This window comes from Cynara cardunculus (assembly GCF_001531365.2).
Source record: "Cynara cardunculus var. scolymus isolate 2C chromosome LG 12, CcrdV1, whole genome shotgun sequence".
Taxonomy (NCBI): domain Eukaryota; kingdom Viridiplantae; phylum Streptophyta; class Magnoliopsida; order Asterales; family Asteraceae; genus Cynara; species Cynara cardunculus.
The window spans coordinates 3,121,146-3,142,803 of record NC_037539.1 but is presented as its reverse complement, the minus strand read 5'-3'; the positions used below and the strand labels follow the sequence as shown (position 1 = coordinate 3,142,803).

The 21,658-nt window shown below is 35.0% G+C and overlaps 2 protein-coding genes across 2 annotated transcripts; both read left to right on the top strand.

Moving 5' to 3' along the window:
• Positions 1-604: 604 nt before the first annotated feature.
• On the top strand, positions 605-9,860 carry LOC112522867 (uncharacterized PKHD-type hydroxylase At1g22950-like). The gene is made up of 9 exons (XM_025132185.1): positions 605-1,009; positions 2,345-2,392; positions 3,439-3,624; positions 3,729-3,879; positions 3,988-4,074; positions 5,789-5,913; positions 9,210-9,328; positions 9,415-9,526; positions 9,606-9,860. The coding sequence occupies exons 1-9, from the start codon at positions 689-691 to the stop codon at positions 9,639-9,641; spliced, it is 1,185 nt and encodes a 394-aa protein (XP_024987953.1). The 5' UTR covers positions 605-688; the 3' UTR covers positions 9,642-9,860.
• Positions 9,861-15,133: 5,273 nt separating this feature from the next.
• Positions 15,134-19,309, top strand: LOC112523468 (protein KRI1 homolog). The gene is made up of 2 exons (XM_025133086.1): positions 15,134-17,149; positions 18,985-19,309. Exon 1 carries the CDS (start codon positions 15,190-15,192, stop codon positions 17,110-17,112), a length of 1,923 nt encoding a protein of 640 aa, XP_024988854.1. The 5' UTR covers positions 15,134-15,189; the 3' UTR covers positions 17,113-17,149; positions 18,985-19,309.
• Positions 19,310-21,658: the final 2,349 nt, after the last annotated feature.

Below are 21,658 nucleotides of genomic sequence, written 5' to 3'. Positions count from 1 at the left end.
TTTAAAAACAAATTAATTTTATTTGGTTTAATAATATAATTTTTTATAAAGATAATAATTAATTATTTTGTTAGAACTCAATAATTATTCTAATTATATTTTAAATTTATTATATTTTAAAATGAAATATTTATCCTTTATTTGATTATGTTTGTCCGCAGTTAGTTACACAAATTCAGACATGAAACTTTAATAAGTTGTACTTACGTACAATCTACTTGCAATCTTGAGTTTTAAGTAATATGCATTAATAAACAGTACTTTACGCATAAAAAATGATTTTTAAGAATTTTTGTCGAATGTTTTATAATATAGTATAGATTTAGTAAAAAAATAGAAAATTAGAGAAAAAACTGAAAGGACCATGTTACCTCTTAATTTAACGGATTCTTCTAATTTTGTTAACCTCAAGGACGAAAAGTTAAATGAAATGAAACAGTAATGACCAAAATAGCAATTTTTAAAAGACTGAGGACAAAAATATCCATAGACAACAAACCAAAGGGACTAAAATCGCAATTTACCCTTGAACAAACTCGGATTCGATTAAACGGCTCGGGTTTTAGAACATTTTCAAAACTCAACACACTATAACCTGCCCACCACCAAACCCTAACACTAACATGCACCAACAAAATTCCTACTGTTCAAACCCTAGAATTCCTGTTCATTCTTCACATAATTCACCATGTCTCTTGACAGGGCCGTTGAAAGGGGAAAGGATTCCTCTTTGCCCCCTATGTCGATGGCACTTGTCGCCGTCAGCAATGGAAATGGTAATGGAACCGGACCAGCAACGTCTAACGCCAGCTACCGTCTCCGATTGAACCCCAATCAAGATCACAAGCCGGATAACTACGAAGATCTCAGATTGGAGTTCACTCCCCTGCTTTTCAGCTCTCTGGAGCGATACTTGCCGCCAAACCTCTTGAATGTTCCTCGAGATACGAAGTATAAATACATGCGGGACATTCTACGTCGTTATTCGACTGAAGGAGAGCGCACTCGAGTGAGTATCTCCGTTCTGCTATATTTTTAACTCTCACACACTAGTTTATAAATCCCTTTTGGCTGGCATTGTTTGCATAAGGTTCGAATTTTGAATTTTGCATGGTTGCTAAGTGATTGAGGGGAAGGAAGTTAGAATTCTGGAAACACTGAATTCTTTTAAAGTGGATTGGAAACATATATGTAGGGATGGAGAGAATGAAATGACAAGTTAGCCTATCACACGTGAACTAGCTAGGTATACGACTTTTTTTCTGCATTATATTCGTGTGGTGAGGCTTTTAATTCATATTCTGTGTTGATTTTTAGTTATACCGGATAATTGTTGTGCTTTAATTCTTTTAAATAGTGGAACCTTTTGAAGGATTATTTGCAACAAAACCGTGGTTGTGTGGTTTGTAGGGAAAACAAAGGGAATAACTTGCTATAAGTTGGGGCATTTGTTGCAGGCATGTACCTACCTGAAACGAGCAATGGTTTATGGTTCTCACACAATGGTGTGTTCCAAAACAAAGAATTCTTGAATATTTTGAAAGAGATTAGGACATAAGTGCATAGCATTAAATGGTAATCATCTATTTTAGAGTGATAACGTAAGTTTGAAATAATCATTAGCTTCTAATTTTACACAAAACAGCAATAATTTTTATGGCAAAACATAACTTTGTGTTTTCTTATATTAAATAAAAGTGTTATTAAATTAGTATACTTCTTAATTCAGTTAATTGTAAATTTCTAGAATCGTGACCATAAAAAAGCAAATGCATTTTGCTGCTGCCAAAGTGTGTGTCGGAAAGAAAACAGATGCACACAGAGAGAAAACATTGATAGAATACTAGGAAAAAGAGTAGTCCAGAGAGGAAAGAGAACAAAATACATGAAGAAACAAATAAAAGATTGGAGAAGCAGAGTAGTCACAGCTTAAATTAGAAGCCAATGTGCAGTCCTAGACTCCTAGTCCAAGTGCTATAGCTAGTTGTTTGAAACCCAAGTTAATTTAGTTTCTTTTGAAAGCTTTTAGGAAAGAAATAAGATGAAAGGCATACAGAGCCCCGAACTAAACATGTCAACTTTAAACCTCTAAAGGCCCTAATTCATATTGAGACATGACAACAGCATGCATCATAGGACATAGGGCCTCATGTTACCCCCTCCCTCCCTTAAGAGTTTGATTGCATATGGCAATGCACCACCCCAGAAAGGTGTAAATACTTCTAAGTTTGTTTTTCTATTAAGATTTTTTTTCTTATTTTTTGTTTCTAGATTTACTTCTAAGTTTTAAGTATATGTTTTTTCACGATCATTGATCATCTTGCTCATCGCTTCATTTCAACAGGACCAGAAGCACAGAGAATACAGGCAAAAAATTATATCCAATTATCAGGTAAATTTCAAGGTGATATCTCACGTGGAGGGTTCTTGTTCCCAGTTCATTCTGTTTACTGGTTAGCATTTTCTTAGTTCAGCGTACATGTCATATGCTCTATTACTTTACTTTCAAGTCTTGTGTCTGTTATATACTATGCGCTTTGCATGCCTTTGTTTTCTAAATTGGAACATATTTAGTGTCCATTGAACCAGACTGTTCTGACACTAAAGGTACTTAAAATCTGTGGGTACTTGGTATATATAACTAAAGTATTTACCTTTACATCTTATATCTTTCCTTTCTTGGACATTTTATGTCATTTGTTTGCTTACCTTACCCTAGATAGAGAGTTTCTTATCCTCTGTTACAGCACTGCCTTATCATCAACGTAGAAGTACACTATGAACCCCATGAACATTCAAAAGCATTTTCTGAAGACACAATGTAAACAGAGTTACTCCTTTATTGTCCTTTAGTCCCAAAATAAATGCAAAATTTTCCTTTTGCAGATATCCCCAAATAACTATGATGTTCCCTTTTTGGAAAAAATTCAAGCTAAAAATTAAATGTGTCAACTGTACTCGTTATCTCATTTTGATGACAATGATTTGCCCTGCGAGATTCCTCTTATATTTCTCCTTGAGTTTAGACATTTTATTAGCAGTCAAACACTTGCTAGTCAAGCATTGCATTCTTTTTGGGTTCTCAATATCTGCATATTAGTGTAGACACTTGCTTTGGAGTGGATGAGTACTTCTGGCTCATTGGTTAGTTCACATCTGTTAGTTTTTCTCAAATACTTCAAATTTCATCGTAATGCCATTCATTAAACTTCTGAAACTGCATGAAATATTCGTTCTTTTCTTTTGGAAAGAAGCATGAAATATCTGTGGTACTATAGTTTGCATAAAGATGACATAAATAACGTATAAAAGTTGAATTCTATGCCAAGTGTTGGTATTCTGAAATTGATTGAATGGACTTCATTTATATGGACATAATATCATCAACCACACTTTTTCTTGTCTGCCGTTTGAGATGCGTATCTTTTTTCCTCTCAGCCTCTGTACAGAGAACTTTATACATTGAACCCTGCAACGTTTTTCGTCCAATCCTTTGTGAAGGCATTCAGTGCCAGTGATAAGAATAAAGATGAAAGTATTAGAAGCATAATGTCTGAACCCACTCCAGGAGTCTATACGTTTGATATGCTGCAGCCACGTTTCTGTGAAATGCTGCTAAGCGAGGTATTAACCAGCTCTGTAACTGTCATCTTGTCATTGGGCGTGAAACRCCCAACTTTTCCTGTAGTTTAGTTTTTATGTTTTCTTATCAGGTTCTGATTGCTTAGGTAGAAAATTTTGAAAAATGGGTCCATGAAACAAAGTTCAGAATCATGCGACCAAATACAATGAACAAGTATGGTGCCGTTCTTGATGACTTTGGCATGGAATCCATGCTTGAGAAGTTGATGGAAGACTTCATACGACATATCTCAAAAAGTAAGCTCTAAGAAGTAGCATGAACTAAAAAGTAGTAGAGAGGTTTGAAAGGTTGACAGATGCCCTGCATATCTCTTACATCACTTTCTGCTTTTAAATTTCATGCAGTTTTCTTCCCTGACGTTGGAGGATATTCTCTTGATTCCCATCATGGATTTGTGGTTGAGTACGGAATGGATAGAGATGTCGAATTGGGTATATTATCAGTTGAATTTTCATGTTTCTTACGTTGGCAACCAAGCTTTTCTCATTGTCAGTTTTGTTTTCACCAGTTTCTGCACATTGTAGTGCTGTTTATGATCTATCTTGGTACTTTTGTACAATTAATAAGCATTTTTTAACAGCCCCATGGAAATATGGAGGAAAATTTGGGTAATAGGTTCTATTCATTGGTCTTTTCAGGACAAACCATATGTGTATGTAGTTAGTGTCCTTGGTGTGATTGGCACTATACATCTGAGAATGGTAGCTACTTGGATGCTGATATGCCACTTCTCTGCCAGAGTTGGGAAGTTCCTGATCTTTCCCTTGGGGTCATAGTGAGTATGGCTGTGATGCAAGCATGACACAAACTCAGAAAAAAAGAGCCACGGAAGTACATGGATATTTGATCATATCCCTTCCAATATATAGCAATCAAATTAAATCGTATGACTGCAAGTTTTTRTAGCAGATAGAGTACAGATGAATAAACAAATTAAAAGTCTAATTTGTGTTGTCTACACCGTAACATTATCTAAAACTATTTTATGTTCTAGACCTAGGATGAAATCTAATAAAATCTTATGTTAAAGCTCAAACAATTAGAGGTCTGTTCTTGCATGACGAAGAGAGAAAATTAGTTGATTTTGGCTTGTGCATGCCATATCCAAAGTAACCGAAGAATATGATAGGCTTTAAATGCACATTGTCAGGATTCTGAAAGAAAATAATTTCCATTGGTAGCTTATATACTATGCTGTGGTGGTAGCTGTTRGGGATGTGGAGAGAAAATTGCCTACAACCAAATTTTTAACTAGTTGTTACAGTGGTAGTGTTTTCATTGTATTAGAATTATCATATCTTGTTACAATTTTGATTTCATCCCTTGTAGAGAGTTTCTAAATGGTACATTCTCTTAGGAATTCTGCACCTAGAGATATATATATATATATATATATATATATATATATAGGCGGAGGATCGTGTGAGAATAGGAGTTAAGGTGAGAAGCCTAAGAAGGGATCTGGACCCTTGATCACTTTTAATCTCACCCCACCCCATGAATTCCGTTATCTCGGGAATTGATCAATGCACCGCATTAGTGTTGATATTCAGTTAGGATTGATCCAAGGGTGGAGATCCCTTCTTACCCTTCTCACCATAACTTCCATTCTCACCGGAAACCAACCCTATGTATCTATATTTATTTCATTCAACGGGAAAATGGCCATCTTTGTGGAAAACAAAATGAGGCTTAAAATGCTTGGTACATTAGACATGGCCTCAATGTTGATGAACGAGCACCAAGATATATTTTTATTGAATTGTTTCTTCTCTTCTGGCTGCTCTGCAGCTTTCTGACTATTTTTTTTTCTTCATCTTCAGTTGATATCTCTCATCAATTGTACCTCTCTTTTAGATTTCCAGTGCTGCTGTATCAGTGCCTATAAAAAATAACATAATGGAATTGAATTCTATTCTTGTGGTCAATTCCATTCTCTTTTAGTTTTCCAGTGCGATATTACATAATCAGATTTTGAGTGATAGCTTTAAATTTTAAATTTTTTACATATGGCATTATCTTCACATGATTGCTAGTCATTGTATTATGGTATCTCAATCTTGTTACTGTTTCAGTCGTCAAAATTCTTGACAGCAGCATCAGCATTTTATTTGGATCAGAACACTCATATATCTTCATTTATAGGTTTTCATGTGGATGACTCAGAAGTAACTTTGAATGTATGCTTGGGCAAACAGTTTACTGGTGGGGAGTTATTTTTTAGAGGCGTGCGATGTGAGAAACATGTGAATAGCGAAACACATGCTGAGGTATGTGGACATGTTTTTTGTTGCGCTATATGCATCATTGAGTAAGGTGTTAGCTAAAACATTACCTTTTCTTGAGATTATTTTTAGTCATCTTTGGTTCTGTTTCATTCTAGTATTTAAATTGTTTAGTATTTTTCAAGTAATGGCACGCTTTAGCCCTCCTAGGTACCCTATGAAGCTTTAGAAGTGGCATTTCTTTCATTCCATGTTAATATTTTTTTAGAGGCGTGCGAAGTGAGAGACATGTGAATAGCGAAACCCATCCCGAGGTATGTGGACAATTTTTTTTGTTGCACTATATGCATCATTAGTATGGTGTTAGCTAAAACGTTACTTTGTCTTGAGATTATTTTGTAGTTATCTTTGGTTTAAATTGTTTCGTATTTTTTAAGTGATGACAAGCTTTAGCTCTCCTAGGTGCCCTGTGAAGCTTTAGAAGTGGCATTCTCTTCATTTCATGTTAAGTGCTAGGGACGGACCCTGATTTTTTTTTTCAAGCGGTTGCACCATTTGACTATAAGAAACAAATATAGGGAAATTTTTCACTAAATCATCATTGGTCTGTTGGTTAGTGTGAGGTCATGTGTTCAAGTCTTTTATTGCAATTTTTTTCATATACATAATAAATCTGAAATTAAAAACTAAAAACGAAGAAAATGACACTAATGGGATTCAAAGTCGGGTCTAGGGTGTAAGAAAAGCCTTGCAAACCAACTCAACCAAGGAAAACTTGTGTCCTCATTGTAGTTTCAAAATATATATGGTGGCACACAACAAATTAATACGGGTGACACTTTTCACGACCCTATAAATTTTTACACTACGACGGAGAAATGAAACGGTGGCATGAGCCACCATATGCTCACATTGGGTCCGTCCATGTTAAGTGCAATGGTTCCTATTTTGCGATGTTCTGTCATAAAATGCAATACAACCCAGATTGACATGTAGTTTGAATAGAAGTCTAAACTCCATCATTAATCTATACTACCTTATAAACCAGATTTATTAAAAGTCTTAAAAATAATTTTTAATGCACAAAGTACTATACATATGTGCACAAAGTCTTAAAAGTCTTAAAACAACTCAAAATACATTAAGTACTACTAACCTTTATGCATTCAGTCTTAAAATCTCTTAATCTACAATTAAAAATAACATATAGTACAAGTTACGAATGCACATTATTATTTTTTCTTTTCATGTTCTCAAGATACTTTTGACACCTTTCACTCATGTCTTCACCTTCTAATACCTCTATGTCTTCTCCCCATCCCCCAAGGTGAGATTCAAACTGATATTCACCATGAGTTATTTAAAGTTCTCTCATTCATCTCCCATTCAATTGCTCTAGAACTCTCAGTCTCGATCTCTTGATTCTTTGCTCTTGGTGTAAATCGAACACATTTATGGAGTCATTTAAATATCTTGGGTTTTAAATATATTGGATTTTAAACTGTCATACAATTTTTTTCATCGATAGACTGTAATTGGAACCGTAACTCTTATTTATTCAAATTGTATTAATATGTAAAGACCAAGTGTAACTTATATCGTCGTTAAATCTTCTCTAATAGAACCAGTGAAACTTCAAAATCGTTAAAATCACGGCTCCCGCCGCATTGCACGGGTACACAACTAGTGTACTATTAATTTTAGCAATTGATCCTTCAGTATCCCTACTTTGTTTAGATTTTAGGACTAAAACCTCCAGGCCGCGGGGAATGATGCCAGCTAAATTCATAAGCAAAGTTCTCACAAAATAATGTTCTCAAAAACCTTTTTCAAGCGGGTCTTTACGGAATCATCCTCTCTGAAGACTAACACTCTAACAGACTCTACTCGTATGGGACTCACGGGCTTGTTTGGTTTAGTCCGATAATTATTAGGATTATGTTAGGGTTCATATTTCTTTTTATTCTTGTTGGGGTAAATGTTTTTTTTGTTCGGTACTCCTGCTTGTTTCATTATAAATAGAATTGTATTCCCCAAGGAGATGATTGAGAGTTTTCAAAGAATTTACGTTTCTCTTTGATTGTGTGAAACAATGAACCTTAGGTGTGATACCTTGGATTATCTTGGGTGTGATGCTCCAGAGATCCTAGTGCTGCTCTGATTTGAGACCCTTTTAAACCTAGTTTCTTTAATTGCTTCTCCAAATCCTTCTAAAATATGTCCTGCATCATAATTACTAATATAATCTGATTGTTAGGATAATGTTACTATTTATCTTTTCATCATTACTTGCAGGATTAGTAGCTAGTAGCTGTATGTTTTAAGTTCATTGTTAGGATAATTACTAGCTTTAATATTGTTAAGTCTTGAGGTTTAATATTGTATAAATAGATATATAATCTGAAGAATGGTTAATAGGGACGATGAGTAGTGCTATATCCTCATAAACATCCACCAAAATTTATTTCTTTAGACACTTGATAATTTCATGTGGTGTTTAGATTTTTTGCACGTGGGTCAAGGAGTGTTTAAGTTCTATCAAGTAACACATACTTGCAGGTTGTCTCTTTGATCTCTGAAAACAATGAAGCTTGGATGAAATACCGTAGGTTATCATTGACGTGATGCTCAAGAGATACTGGTATTTATTTGGTCTAAAGATCTAGAAACCTACTTCCTGTAATTTTTTTTTCCAATTCCTGTTTTCAAAAATTCCCCCCCTCATATTTGTAAGCTTAGGAAGAGAGGAACTATTGTTTTAGTGTATATTAGGATGAGAGTTAAACTCATGATAATTGTTAGAATAATGTTTGCATTTGTCTTTTTTTCATTTATTGTTACCATCTTTAGGATAACTTATAGCTATATCCATTGGCTTTATTAATATTTGAACGTTTATCGATCAATATGATGGAACTGGAGTGGATGAGAGTTGAGATAGGCGGGTGAATGAATTCTGCAAGGTTTTAGGGTTTGGATATGACATGGGTAGTTTAGTAATTTACCAATTTTGTTCGATCTCCTTGGTTTCTGTTCCAACTTCCACCTATTTTGGTTTTGTTCCACTAAGTTTTGTACCGGTGTAATTGTCATACCAAACATAGGACATAAGTTTATATTATGTCATGTTCCGTCCTATCAAGCCTACCAACATGGTCACTGGCATAATCTAAGTTGTTCAAATGAACTCACAGTCATGCAGGCCGTTAGGAGATACAAGTCAAGGATCCTTATTCATATAAAAAACCTGCACAGCATGATAAAATTTCAGATAAGAAATGGCATCTTGAAAGTGGGACAACTTTTTTGGATGACAACTTGGTCTTTTCATACGTTCACAGGAAATATACGATTACGCTCATTTCCCTGGACGTGCAATTATTCATCGTGGTCGCCATCGACATGGTGCCAGAGCCACCACATCTGGCCATAGAATTAATTTACTGTTGTGGTGCAGAAGGTGCTAATTCTTCACCCCTCTACACCTTTTTGATTGATATTATGTCACTTTTTACTTGCTGAATTTGGAACTCTTTTTCCTTCTAGTTCTGTATTTAGAGAATTGAAAAAACATCAAAAGGAGTTCCTAAGCTGGTGTGGAGAGTGCCAACGAGAGAAGCAGGCTCGGCTTCTTCAGTCCGTGGCTGCAAAGAAAATGGTAATACTCTTCCGACGTTTGTCCATCCGCCTTTTAGAAGATTCTAGAAATTCATAGTTCATCTCTTTGATGTTATCAGGAGTTGCTTCTAGTTGAAGGAGATGCTGCTTCTTGAATCTTGATTAGAAGATCAAAAACCTGGTATGTTTTGCAACATCGTTGTACATTCAAGTTTCCTTCTCGCATTTCTGCACTTCAGATTTTCATCTTTTGTTAGGTTTCAAAATCGTGTTTGTGACAGAATGTTGTTTTGTTAGCACTTAGTGCTTCTCCTTGTGATGGAATGTTGTTTGTTAGAATATATAAACCATATGTTCTGTGTGGTTCTTAATTCTTATCCTGTTTCTGGGACTAGTTTCATCCATCTTCCTTTTAAACTTCAGCCAAAGTTATCCTTTGAACCGATAAACCTAGATGCCAACTGGAACCGACAATTACACGGCTTGATTCTGGTTCCAATGGTTTAGGAGGTGCTTGGTTGGGGGTAGAGATGCCCGTAGCCGAAGCCCGATCAAGCCATTTTTTAAAGAAGCGCGGGTCTTGGCCTGGAAAAGTGTGGCCTGAAAATTGGACCCATTTTACACCAAAAGCTCGGGCTCAAATCCCAAACTTTTTTTCTTTCTGAGAACGGGCTTGGAATGCTCTGGCCTAGAATCCAAAAACGGGACTTGTGCATCTAGTTGGGGGTAACAAGAGGTGGTGATAGAGATTGGCATTATTAACATGTAATGGAATGTGATGCTACAAAAAATTGGATAATGAAGCATTTTCAACAAATCGGAAAATGAAACTCGTTTCTTTTTCTCATTGTTCTCGTTCTCATTTTCATTTTTGAAATGAACCGTGCATTCCTTGAGGATGATCGATCAACATAAGGATCAGTCGCAGTTTCAAAAATCTAGGAGTCCGACTGGCAAAAGTAGGTTGTAGGAATCGACCATCACTCTTTTCGAATATATGTTTTATTGATCTATAAACATTCTTTGCTTGGCTCGGCTCGATTTGAATGGAAAATTTTTAAACGTCTTTTCGACTTGAATGGAAATTTTGTTATGGAGTTCCATTCATCAAGTTAATCGAACTTTATTTTGTGATCGAGATATATATTAGAACTCAAAACTTATCAAGGGGTTGTTTACTAAACGTTTACCCGATAAGTGCTTCTTGGCCAATTTTCCTCACCGAATTAACATAGCAAGGGCCAAGAATCTTACCTGGTAAGAACAACAATAAGGATGGAGAGTCTTACCCTGTAAATGAGGGTGACGACTCTTACCCGAACGCTTATTGGGTAAATTGTTGCATAAGATACCGTTTTGATGTATTACAATCTTATCCGATAAAAATAAATTATAATGTCGATTCCTAATGGTAAGCGTTTACTGAGTAAGCATTTGGGTAAACACCACCTAAGTTCGAATAATTTACACCCTCATGTTCGTAAAGGTGACTTGAACATGGTGGTGTGACGGAAGGTCCTTTCACTATCTTTTTCTGTACCGTCTCGTTTTCGTGCTTTTTCTTAAAGATGATGTCGCGAACTATTTATAGCCAAATTGGCCCCAAGTAGTCCACAACCATCATCTTCCCATTATACGTTATATAATAAACACCAAAAAAGGTTGATTACTACTTAAGAATGATTTGCAATATTAGACATTAGGCCGTTTGGTTCACTTGTTTGTTCTATTATTCACCACGTTCTGTTTTTATATATTTTAATTGTTTCGTACTTCTTTTTAAGTTGTTTTTTTTCATGTTGTTTACCGTATCCAGGGGTAATTTGATTTAAATAATCATATTCCACAACCAAATTAATCTTCTAACCGTTTCTGTCCGGACTTTACCCAAAAGTCACTAGGTCTGCAATTATTGTGGAGGATCGCAGTCCCATTAAGCGACAAAAAAACAACGTTTTTGGCTCAGTCTGTAACCACCGGTGTACAATTTTTATGAATTCTTCTATCCAAAACTCATTTTTCTATGAAACCCCCAAGGTGGGCACTTACGGATCTGGCATTACGGATTTAAGGAAAATAGGTTTAGGGTTGGATCCGTGATAATTATAGACATGTGATTATGGGTCTGGGATGAAAAACTCTGGAATTTTTTTGTTTAGTGGGTCTGCAACGATTGCGGACCTGAGTATTGTAGACCTAGTGACTTTTAGCCAGGTAAAGTTCGCAAAAAAAATGGTTAGAATGTTAATTTGATTGTGAATGTGATCATTTGGGTTAATTTCCTTGTATTCAGTTGCTCAACTTTTTCAGGGCTTTTTTCCTTTCTCAAGATTGTCCATTAACTTTTTGAAACTTCATTTCTTGCAATTTTTAAACATATTTTCAGGGTCACTAAAGACTTCTTTGGACCCTATTACCTGTTCTATATGACGCTTGGGACTTGTTTGTTTTTTTTTGAAATTTTTTAATAGTTTTTTATGTCTAATTTATTAAGAGATAGGGTCATTTAGATTTTTTTTTTCAATTTTTCAGAAACACTTATGACTTGTTGTCCTCTTATTTGGTAAGAGGTAAACCAACCTCTTATTATTCTCCAAATCCTCAAAAACGGTGTTTCTCAATCGATTAATCTTAATTGATCATTTCTTTCAATCGTTCCTTACAAATCGATCATCATCTCTCCTAATTGATGTACTTTAATAGGATTTAAATGTGTTAAATATCATTAATGACATATTTTTGGTTAAATAAATGCTAATTATATAACTTAGATGTAAATTTCGTAATGTGATGAATAAATATTTGAAATTGTATAAATTTATCTATAAGTTTAACACTATAATCTTCTAATGGGTAAAATAGATAATTTAAACAAATTCAGACATTTGTTAGCTTACAAAAATGAACAATCTTATTGATTCAGATTGATTCAGATTTCAAAGTTCAGCACGACCTATTATCAGTTAGAAGTGAAATAAGACTTTAGACTTCATCACCCTCATAAAATACAAATGTCACCTTACTATTGATTTGATTTAATTTAATTTGGTTTGAGATAAAACAATCATTAAAAATTTCATAGTTCTTTTTGAAGTATATACATCAAACAAAACTCATACATATTCCCACCTTTGGTGAACACACACTTGTATATTTGGTGAATTTGTAACACTTAGGGGCCTTTTACTAAACGTTTACCCGGTAAGTGCTTACCAGGTAATTTTCCTTACCGGGTGAACATGACAAGAGTAAAAAATCTTACCCGGTAAGAGCAATGGTAAAGATGGAGAGTCTTATTCGATAAGTGCAGGTGACAACTCTTACCCGGGTAAGTGCTTACCAGGTAAATTGTTGCATACGATATCCTTTTGACGTACTACAGTCTTATCCGGTAAAATAAATTATAATATTGACTCATAAAGGTAAACATTTAGATAAACGATCCATTAAACTTCTTAAAATATTAAATTATCAGATACTGTTAGGATATTTGGTAAGATTTCATAGTTGCAACTCTTTTTACCAATTTGGGTCATTGCTAACAACTTAATGCCAAACGATAAAAAGAAGAAGAAAAAAAAATTACATGAATAAATTATTGTAATATGTTCAATTGTATCCTGCGTCCAACAAGTTGGATAAAATGTTATATATATAATGGAGTGATCAAATGCAATTCGTCTTATATTTGTACAAACCGTGCAAATTATTTTTATCCGTTGATTTTATTGTTTAATTTAATGATTTTGTTTCATGAAATTGTTTTATTTCATATAATACTTTTCTATATGAAATTGTTTCATATAATACTTATGAAATTTTAATGAAATTGTTTCATGTATTCATTTAAACTCAATATAATGAAGATAATAATATTCATGGTTAACACCCATCACAATAAAAATGATTAATCAATCTCTCATAATTACAAAAAAAAAAATTATGAAAAATTATAATTGGTTGAATGAGGTTTGTACAAATAACATGGTTTGAAATGTAAACTTTCTTTCTCTCTCTCTCTCTACACTTTACAATGTTTTTGCTGTGAATGTTCGGTAACCTTTACAGTGTTTTTTTATCTTCAAGCGTTTTGCTGTGAAGTTGCAAGTGTAAAAAATTGGTCTCATGGATCTCACGAAAACAAACTGTTCTCACGTGATTAGAGGGAGTGGACTATGAACATCCGTCCCATGAAGCACCGGGGAACCATGCATTCCTCTCAGGCTGGGCTCTCGCATGCAGTCCCTGAGTCCAGCTTGTAGCAAGCCAAAAGTTTGACTTAAGCCTACAAAGGTTCTGTGACATGAACACCCAGCCCAACTTGATCAGTCGGTTGGCCCACCTAAGATATTAAAAAATTCGAATCCAACCCTAAAAAAGTTTCAAAAACATGAGTTTTTTTTAAACTACTCCATTTTCCCTCAGTTTCGTTTCCTTTCCTTTGTAGAAAAGGTTTCGAAAACACAATGTTAAAAATTAAACAATTTGATAGACACATTTATGACGTTCACTATGTTTATAGGTAATCTGATTAAAATTTTGACAGAGAATAGTTTAACATACGTATATAATTTGTTCATCATCTCGTTTATATATGTAATCGAACAAAATTATGAAAATGCACTTTATCTGTTTCATCTTTGTATATAATTATCTAACATAAATGACCGATATGGTTTGTGATTTTTAACATCTTTTTGGTTATAACGGTATTTTTTCTCATTGAAAATAAGATCATTTATACAAGTAACCGATACAAATAGACTGGATTAGATTAACATAACTGATGCAAGATAGATTATATTTTGTTGGCCGAGACTTGAGATATACAAGTGACTATGAACTTCTTTTAAGAACCCAATTAATTATAATAATCTTGAGAGCCAGTGTATCATGTGTTAGTTTATATGATTTTTTCATCAAAGCCATGATATAGAATATCAATTTAGGTGCCGCTTACTAAAGGCTTACGCGGGTAAATGCTTACCAAGTCACTTTACTTTACAGGATGAATATGACAAGGACTAAGAATCTTAACCAGTAAGAGCGAAGACATTAATCGAGAGTCTTACCCGATAAGTGAAGGGCGACTACTCTTACCATGGTTAGCGCTTACCGGGATAAATTGTTGCATACGTTGCGTTTTAGTAAATAAAATTTTACCCGCCAAGTAAGCGATAATGTTGAATTTTACCGGTAAGTGCTTACTGGGTAAGTGTTTAGGTAAACGAGCAACATATATTTGTTTCAAAATATGTCTGTTTTACAACGTGAACCTTTTTAAATGTTTATTAAAAAAGTCTTACATTATGAACCACATATATATGAAACAAACACATTGTGAAACAAATATTTGTTCATCAATACATTAATGTCAACTTTAGATGAGGAAAAATCATGTGAACATTACCTTAAGATGAAAAATACTTACAATTATCATAATATATGAAGTTCTCAAATGGTTAAGCCCCTATAAGATGTCTAATTATTTGATGTCTTGTGGATCCAAAAAAACATTGGGGGCACAAAGTGTAATTTACCAGACTATTTTGAATTTATTTCAATAATTAAAACATCAGGGGCTCAAAGTGTAATTTTAACAAATTTTTTACGCTTTTTTTTTTCTTCGTTTTGCCTCTGCACTGGTTTAAGCAGACATAAACCCTAAGCCTCAGTTGTCGGACGATTCATAGCGTAGAAAGAATGGGGATGAAATTATTTGACGACGGCGGCTCCGATTCCGATGGCGGAGTTGGCGACATATCCAAAATCGAAATCAACGAAGAGTTTGCGAAGCGGTACGAGCACAACAAGAAACGTGAAGACTTGCAGCGATTTGAGGAGCTCAAGAAGAAAGGTATAATCGATTCCGATGTTGATAGCGATGAAGACGATGAGTCATCTGAAGACGAGGAGGATCTTGTCAAGCATTCGAGCAAGCATGATTTGAAGTTCTTCAATGCGTTAATAAAGGTCAGAAATCAAGATCCTTCACTTAAAAACAAAGATGCTAAGTTATTTGATTCGGATAATGAAGATGATGACGACGGCGATGAGGCGGCGAATAATAATAAGGAAAAGAAAAAGAAACCGATGTATTTGAAAGATGTGACTGCAAAGCATTTGATTGAAGAAGGGCCTGAGTTTGAAGATGAAGATGAAGACAAAAATAAGAACAAGAAAAAGAGTTATTTTGAAGAGCAGGAGTTGTTGAGAAAGGAGTTTTTGGATGCTGTTGCTGATGAAAACGACGAAGGGGAATTTTTGAAGGAAAAGAATGATGACGGTGAAGAAGATGATGATGATGATCGTGAGTATGAAAAGAAATTAGACGAGTATTTTGAAGAAGATGAGAAGTTGGATGAAAATGAGAAGTTTTTGAAGGATTATTTCAGGAAAAAGATGTGGCTGGATAAAAACAATGGTGGTAATAAGGGATTGGATGAAGATGGACCAGATGTTATGGAGGATGAGGAAGAGTTAGAAAGGCAAGAAGATTATGAAAGAGAGTTCAATTTCAGGTTTGAAGAAAATGCAGGGGATAGAGTGATGGGGTTTTCAAGGAAGGTTGAGGGTTCCGTGAGGAAGAAGGATAACGCTAGGAAGTTACAGAGGAAGAATAAAGAGGAGAGGATGGCGCAAGCCGAGTTTGAGAGGAAGGAAGAGTTGAAACATTTGAAAAACTTGAAGAAGAAAGAGATGAATGAGAAACTTAGGAAGATTAGAGAAACAGCAGGGATTGGGGAAGATGAAGTTTGCTTGTTAGATGAACACGATCTTGAAGAAGAATTTGATCCTGAAGAGTATGATAGCAAGATGAAGAAAGCTTTCGACGAGAAATTCTACAATGCTGATGATGTAGATCCTGATTTTGGTAGTGATGCAGAAGATGGTGAATTGGAAAAACCGAATTTTGATGAAGACGACGACTTGCTCGGCCTTCCAAAGGGGTGGGATGATCAATATGGCTCTAGTGATGGGTTCTTGGCTGCTAGGCAAAGAATCTTGAAATCGAAGGTTGACAATGGAGGGGATGAGGAACAACCACAAGATGAAGAAGAAACAATTCCAGAAGAAGGCAAAAAGAAGAGAAAAAGGAGAAGTTCTCAATTAGAGGAGGAGGTAATTGCTAAGGAGTTGGAAGAGTATTATAAATTGGACTATGAGGATACCATTGGAGACTTGAAGACAAGGTTCAAATACAGGACTGTTAACAAAAATACTTACGGATTGAAAGCAAAGGAGATTTTAGCAGTGGATGACAAGGAGTTAAATCAATTAGTTCCTTTGAAGAAACTGGCCACTTACAGGGAGGATGAGTTCATTGTTCCTCGTCATAAGATCAAAGAACATAAGCAGAGGATTAAGGCTCTTCTTAAGGGGGAGACATCCGATGGTCCCAACAATGGCAAGAAGCAATCCAAACATGATGTTGAGAAATCAACTCAACAAGTGGATGATGCAGAATCTGAGAAACCAAAACTTGAGGCACGAAATGGAGACCAGAAAGTACTATCTAGGAAACAAAGAAGAAAGCAACGACTAAGTGAATTTAAGCTGCCACCTTCAAGGCTTCTAGCATACCAGAAAATTAAGGGTAAATCCAATAACAAAAGGAAACACTGAGCTTAGCGGGGCTATCCTATTAAATGCATCATTGAAGGTACTCTATAATGATGTTCATGCTTATTACACTCAATCTCAAGCAATGTTATGAAGTGGATTGCCATATATGTTATCTTCTCTTGATTTCTTTACCTTCTGATCAGATTGTTTTATTTTAATGTTGCATGGTCTTTCACTTGAAGTTTTCATCTTCTGTTTATACGATTATTTTGTGATTTAACTGGGATTGACTTATCCATGTCCTGATCTTTAGGCCATAGTTCTAGGAGATTTGATTCTAAGGTGAACTAATGTATTATTTGATATAAAACGCAGAAAGCATTCTTGGTCTTATAAGAATCTCACATCTTTTGAGTTCTTGTACAAGAACCTTGGTTCTTACCTTGAACTTGGTGTGAAGTGACCTTTTTGTTAGTATTTTTATATTTTATTGACTTCACAATTATTATGGATGTGGAAAAAATATATGGAACCCACAAAATGGGTTCTTATAAGAACTAACGTTGTGAAGTTTTATGTAGGTTTTTGATTTGGTTGGAAATGATGTGGCAATCAAAAGTACAAAAAATGGGTTCTTACAAGAACCTCCATCAGAGATGCTCTAAGTTGAACTATTAGTATCTCTAATGTAATATTCGATATGAAAAAACACAAAAAACTTTATTTCTGCTTTCAGTTCTTTAATTACCCTCCATGGGGAAGGCAGTGAAGTTTCAGATGAGAGATGGTTTCTTTTGCCATCATGTTGTATATAACTGCATAAAAATGGTATTTCCTCTCGCTATGGGATATAGGATGCCCCCCTCTTTTGTGAACTGTAGCTTCAACACATTTGACTTCCACTTTCTAAAGCATAATTGTCCAATGAAATCCTTGCACTTTGGAAGAAATGTTTCTTGTTCTTTAAATGTTTGTGCCATTTTATGATGTCTCCCTTGTGCTCCAGTCTTCTTTCTGTAGTATGTCTGAGCATACAAAAGCTGGTTCACTCCAGTGCCTCTTACCTTTACTACTATTCCGCCTCTCTTATCCATTTTTTGTCTCTTGACTGTTACTCGGGCTGAATGGCTGATAATTGTGTGTTTTAATCATCCATGAGAAACTTCATTTGTGGTGTACCTTAACTGTTAGTTAAATAGTAAAAATGTAGCTCAAGTAAGTTGGCACGTAACAATACATGGTCAATTGGTCATGTAACACCCAAGAGTCATACCTATAAGAGTGATGGATCATTAGCTGCTATGGTATATGGTACTATTAGGGCCTGCTTGTTAGCAGCTTAATGGGCTTAATGGGACTCGCAGCTTATTCAGTCCGCTATACATGACTGTTTGGTAGTGGCTTAATGATATAGAAAGTGGCTTGTTTAGTAAGGGGGATCTTTATGCAGAAAGCCAAGTTTTTTACAAACATGCCCCTCCCAAATAAAATAACGCTTCTTCTGCCTATTAAGACAAATTAATCCACACACACAACTTTATTCCATACAGAACTTAATGGGAAGTGCTAGAAATTTGAGTTTACTTTTTCATGACTTGAAGAATTGAGATCATAAGGAGGATCTCCATTAATGTCTTCTTTGGAATTGTTATATCCATATAATGAACATTTTTAAAGCTTTAGATGGCACATGTTCAACCAGGCCTCCTCCATAGGTTGCCAGTTCAAGTCCCCTCAAGGTCTGCGTGAAGCGGGCCCCGACACCCACGGTTACAAAAAAGCGCTTGTATGCTTAAATTTATACCAATTACTCACTCTAAAATTACGACAGTATTGCATATTCATTTTGAATGCACATTAATAATTGAATATAATCATTGTGAGAAGTTATGCCGACCTGTACTAACCTTGTTGTCTTCTGCAATGCTGCAGATCCGGGTTCTCTGATTAAATCATGGTAACGATGATGAGCGACTTTTGGGGGAGCAACATGATGGTACGGCATCACGATGCCTTCTTCAAACTCAATCCGGCAAGATTCAATTTTACAGGTATTTAGTTATAATGGACATGCATTTTTATCAAACCAAACTAACTAGGGGATAAAAGGGCTTGATCTTGTTCAATCATTTTTGGGATAATTGATTTCTAGATGAAATTTCATTATTAGTTTTGGATCCTGAAACTTTGTAATTTTAAACCAGTTTTGAGTTGTGCTGAACCATCCATGGAATAGAGGACTCTTGAAACTTTGTATTTTTTTGTTTGTTGTTGGTTTGATCATATTTCTATGTATAATCGTATCTTCGTTTTCTTTTTTTTCGAGATGAGACGCACTAAATGGTTTTCATGAATCTAATCTTGTTCACGAATTTTTTTTTTATATTAACATGGATATCCAACCCACTATGCGAGCCGACTAATCCCAAGGCGACCACCTGCTTTGCGCAGAGTTACCTTGAACCTCCGTGGCCACAAGGGGATTTTTGTTCCTCCTTCAATTTGAACCTGAGACCGCCTCAGACATTTTTGACCTTTGGAGTCCAAGCTCAAACCAATCAGACACCGTCCTTGTGGTTCACGAGTTATTTATTGTTAATGGCTGTATTATGAGTCGAATTTTGAGAATTTGATTGGCATAACCTTGTCTTCAGAGCATTTCTAGTCATGAATCTGTTTAGACGTTGACCGACTCTGTCATGTCTGATTTCTCTTTTCTAAACATTTTATAAACTTTCTACCTCCAATTATGGACCGATGTATGACCTAAATTCTAATTATTAAAAAAATATTTTTTTTATTTAATTGTATCGAGTTCCACCATTTTGATGAAGAACCGTTGTGTTTATGAACCTTGTTGGCATGTATCGTTTTCTCCCAATGGTATAAAAATTTTGTAACCGGTTACAAGGTTCAACAACCTTCTATTGGAGATGTTTTACCCGAATGCTTGTCTGGTAATTACTTACTGGTAAGAGTTAACATTGTAACTTACTTTACTGAGTATGATTGTACTCCATCAAAACGATCTTGTAATGCAACAATGTATCCGGTAAGCGAAGGGTTGTTACCTTCACTTATCAGGTAAAACTCTCTTTCATTGTCATCGTTTTTACCAATTTGTCATATTCATTTGGTAAGGTAAATGATCCGATAAGCGCTTACCGGATAAACGTTTAGTAAACGACTCCTAAAGTAGATCTAATTGTCTATCTGATTTTCCAAGGGCTCCAGATAGCAATATTACAAAGGATTAAGGTAAGTAAGTCACAAGCCAAAAGTTGATTTTTTTTAAACCATGACGATAGAATGCCCAAGGTCCACTCTTTTCAGACATGGGCAAAGCCTAGGTCTAAACCTTTTAAGCCCGTTTTCAACGACTGAAAATAAAGTCCCCAACCTTTTTTAGGCTTGGCACACGCTTGTGGTCGAAAAAGGGCCCGATCGATATTTTTCCGACAAAGTTTTTTGGGGCTTTTCTAGGCTTAGCCAAGCTTTTTCAAATCGGGGTTTTCTGGGTTGGACCTGTCCCCAAAATTTCAGCCTGATTAGGCTTCAAGATTGGCTCGGACCGGTTTTAGGATTACTAGGCTCAGGCTTTTTCCAATCAAACTCGAGTCAGACCTGGGTCAGGCTCGGTTTTTTTATGCTATCTCTATATTATATGGGTACGTTTAATGAAAGTTCTTTTAGATACCTTGAATCTTATAAAAATTAATGTGAACAGTTTGACCAATATTGAAGGTTTGAAAATTTGTCGATTGTTTGGTGGGATTTATATTGTAGGTCCCGCCCCAGGAGTCCATCACCGATGTGCATTTTCTTGTTTCCTCAATACTCTCAACTCCAAAGTCCAAATTACCAACCAATCCCTCCTTATTATTCCCAATATTTTTAATTTAATAATGTAATATTCTTTTTTCATATGGTTTAAATATATTTATATTGTTAAATAATATTTATGATATATTGATAAAGTTCATTTAATTAATAGGTTTTCTCCTTTTATTTTATTAATTTAAGGTTTTATTACATTAAAGTAAAACTCATTGTCTCGTCTATAACCATAACCAGTCCTTAGAATTAGGGGTGCTCAAAAACCCGACAACCCGATCAATCCAACCCAACACGAAATAACTCAACTCGAAACAATCAAATGTCTAATCGAGTTGTAAAATTTTAAACTTTAGGTATTGAGTTGAAATTGAGTTACTGTTATTTGAACTCAAGCTAACCCGATATCCTTGTATTTGTTGGATTTAATATAATTATTGAGTTTCCATTAATATATACATTAGACAATTACACTGTCACGTACCCTCTTCATATACACATATTTTCAATCTATTCTTCGTCTCTATATAACTCATTCGTATATATGTTTACTAACTGTGAACATATACATGTAAATTGAGAAAATTAATTGAATGTGATATACGTAAGATTTAAGAAGTATGAATACGTTGTATCAAATGGTTGATGATGAAAAAAAATTATGAGTAGAGAAATAACATATTCAAAGTTAGAAGAATATTTTAATGTACCAAAGTATCAACCCGACCAACTCATAAGGTTTGGGTTGGGTTGGGTTGCACTTTGGTTTAGG

Excerpts from the sequence above, each read along its gene's own strand:
- LOC112522867 (XM_025132185.1), top strand. The coding sequence starts at position 689 with ATGTCTCTTGACAGGGCCGTTGAAAGGGGAAAGGATTCCTCTTTGCCC. Across the intron at positions 4,075-5,788 it reads GGATAGAGATGTCGAATTGG|GTTTTCATGTGGATGACTCA; the intron begins GTATATTATCAG and ends CTTCATTTATAG. Across the intron at positions 5,914-9,209 it reads ATAGCGAAACACATGCTGAG|GAAATATACGATTACGCTCA; the intron begins GTATGTGGACAT and ends ATACGTTCACAG.
- LOC112523468 (XM_025133086.1), top strand. The coding sequence starts at position 15,190 with ATGGGGATGAAATTATTTGACGACGGCGGCTCCGATTCCGATGGCGGA.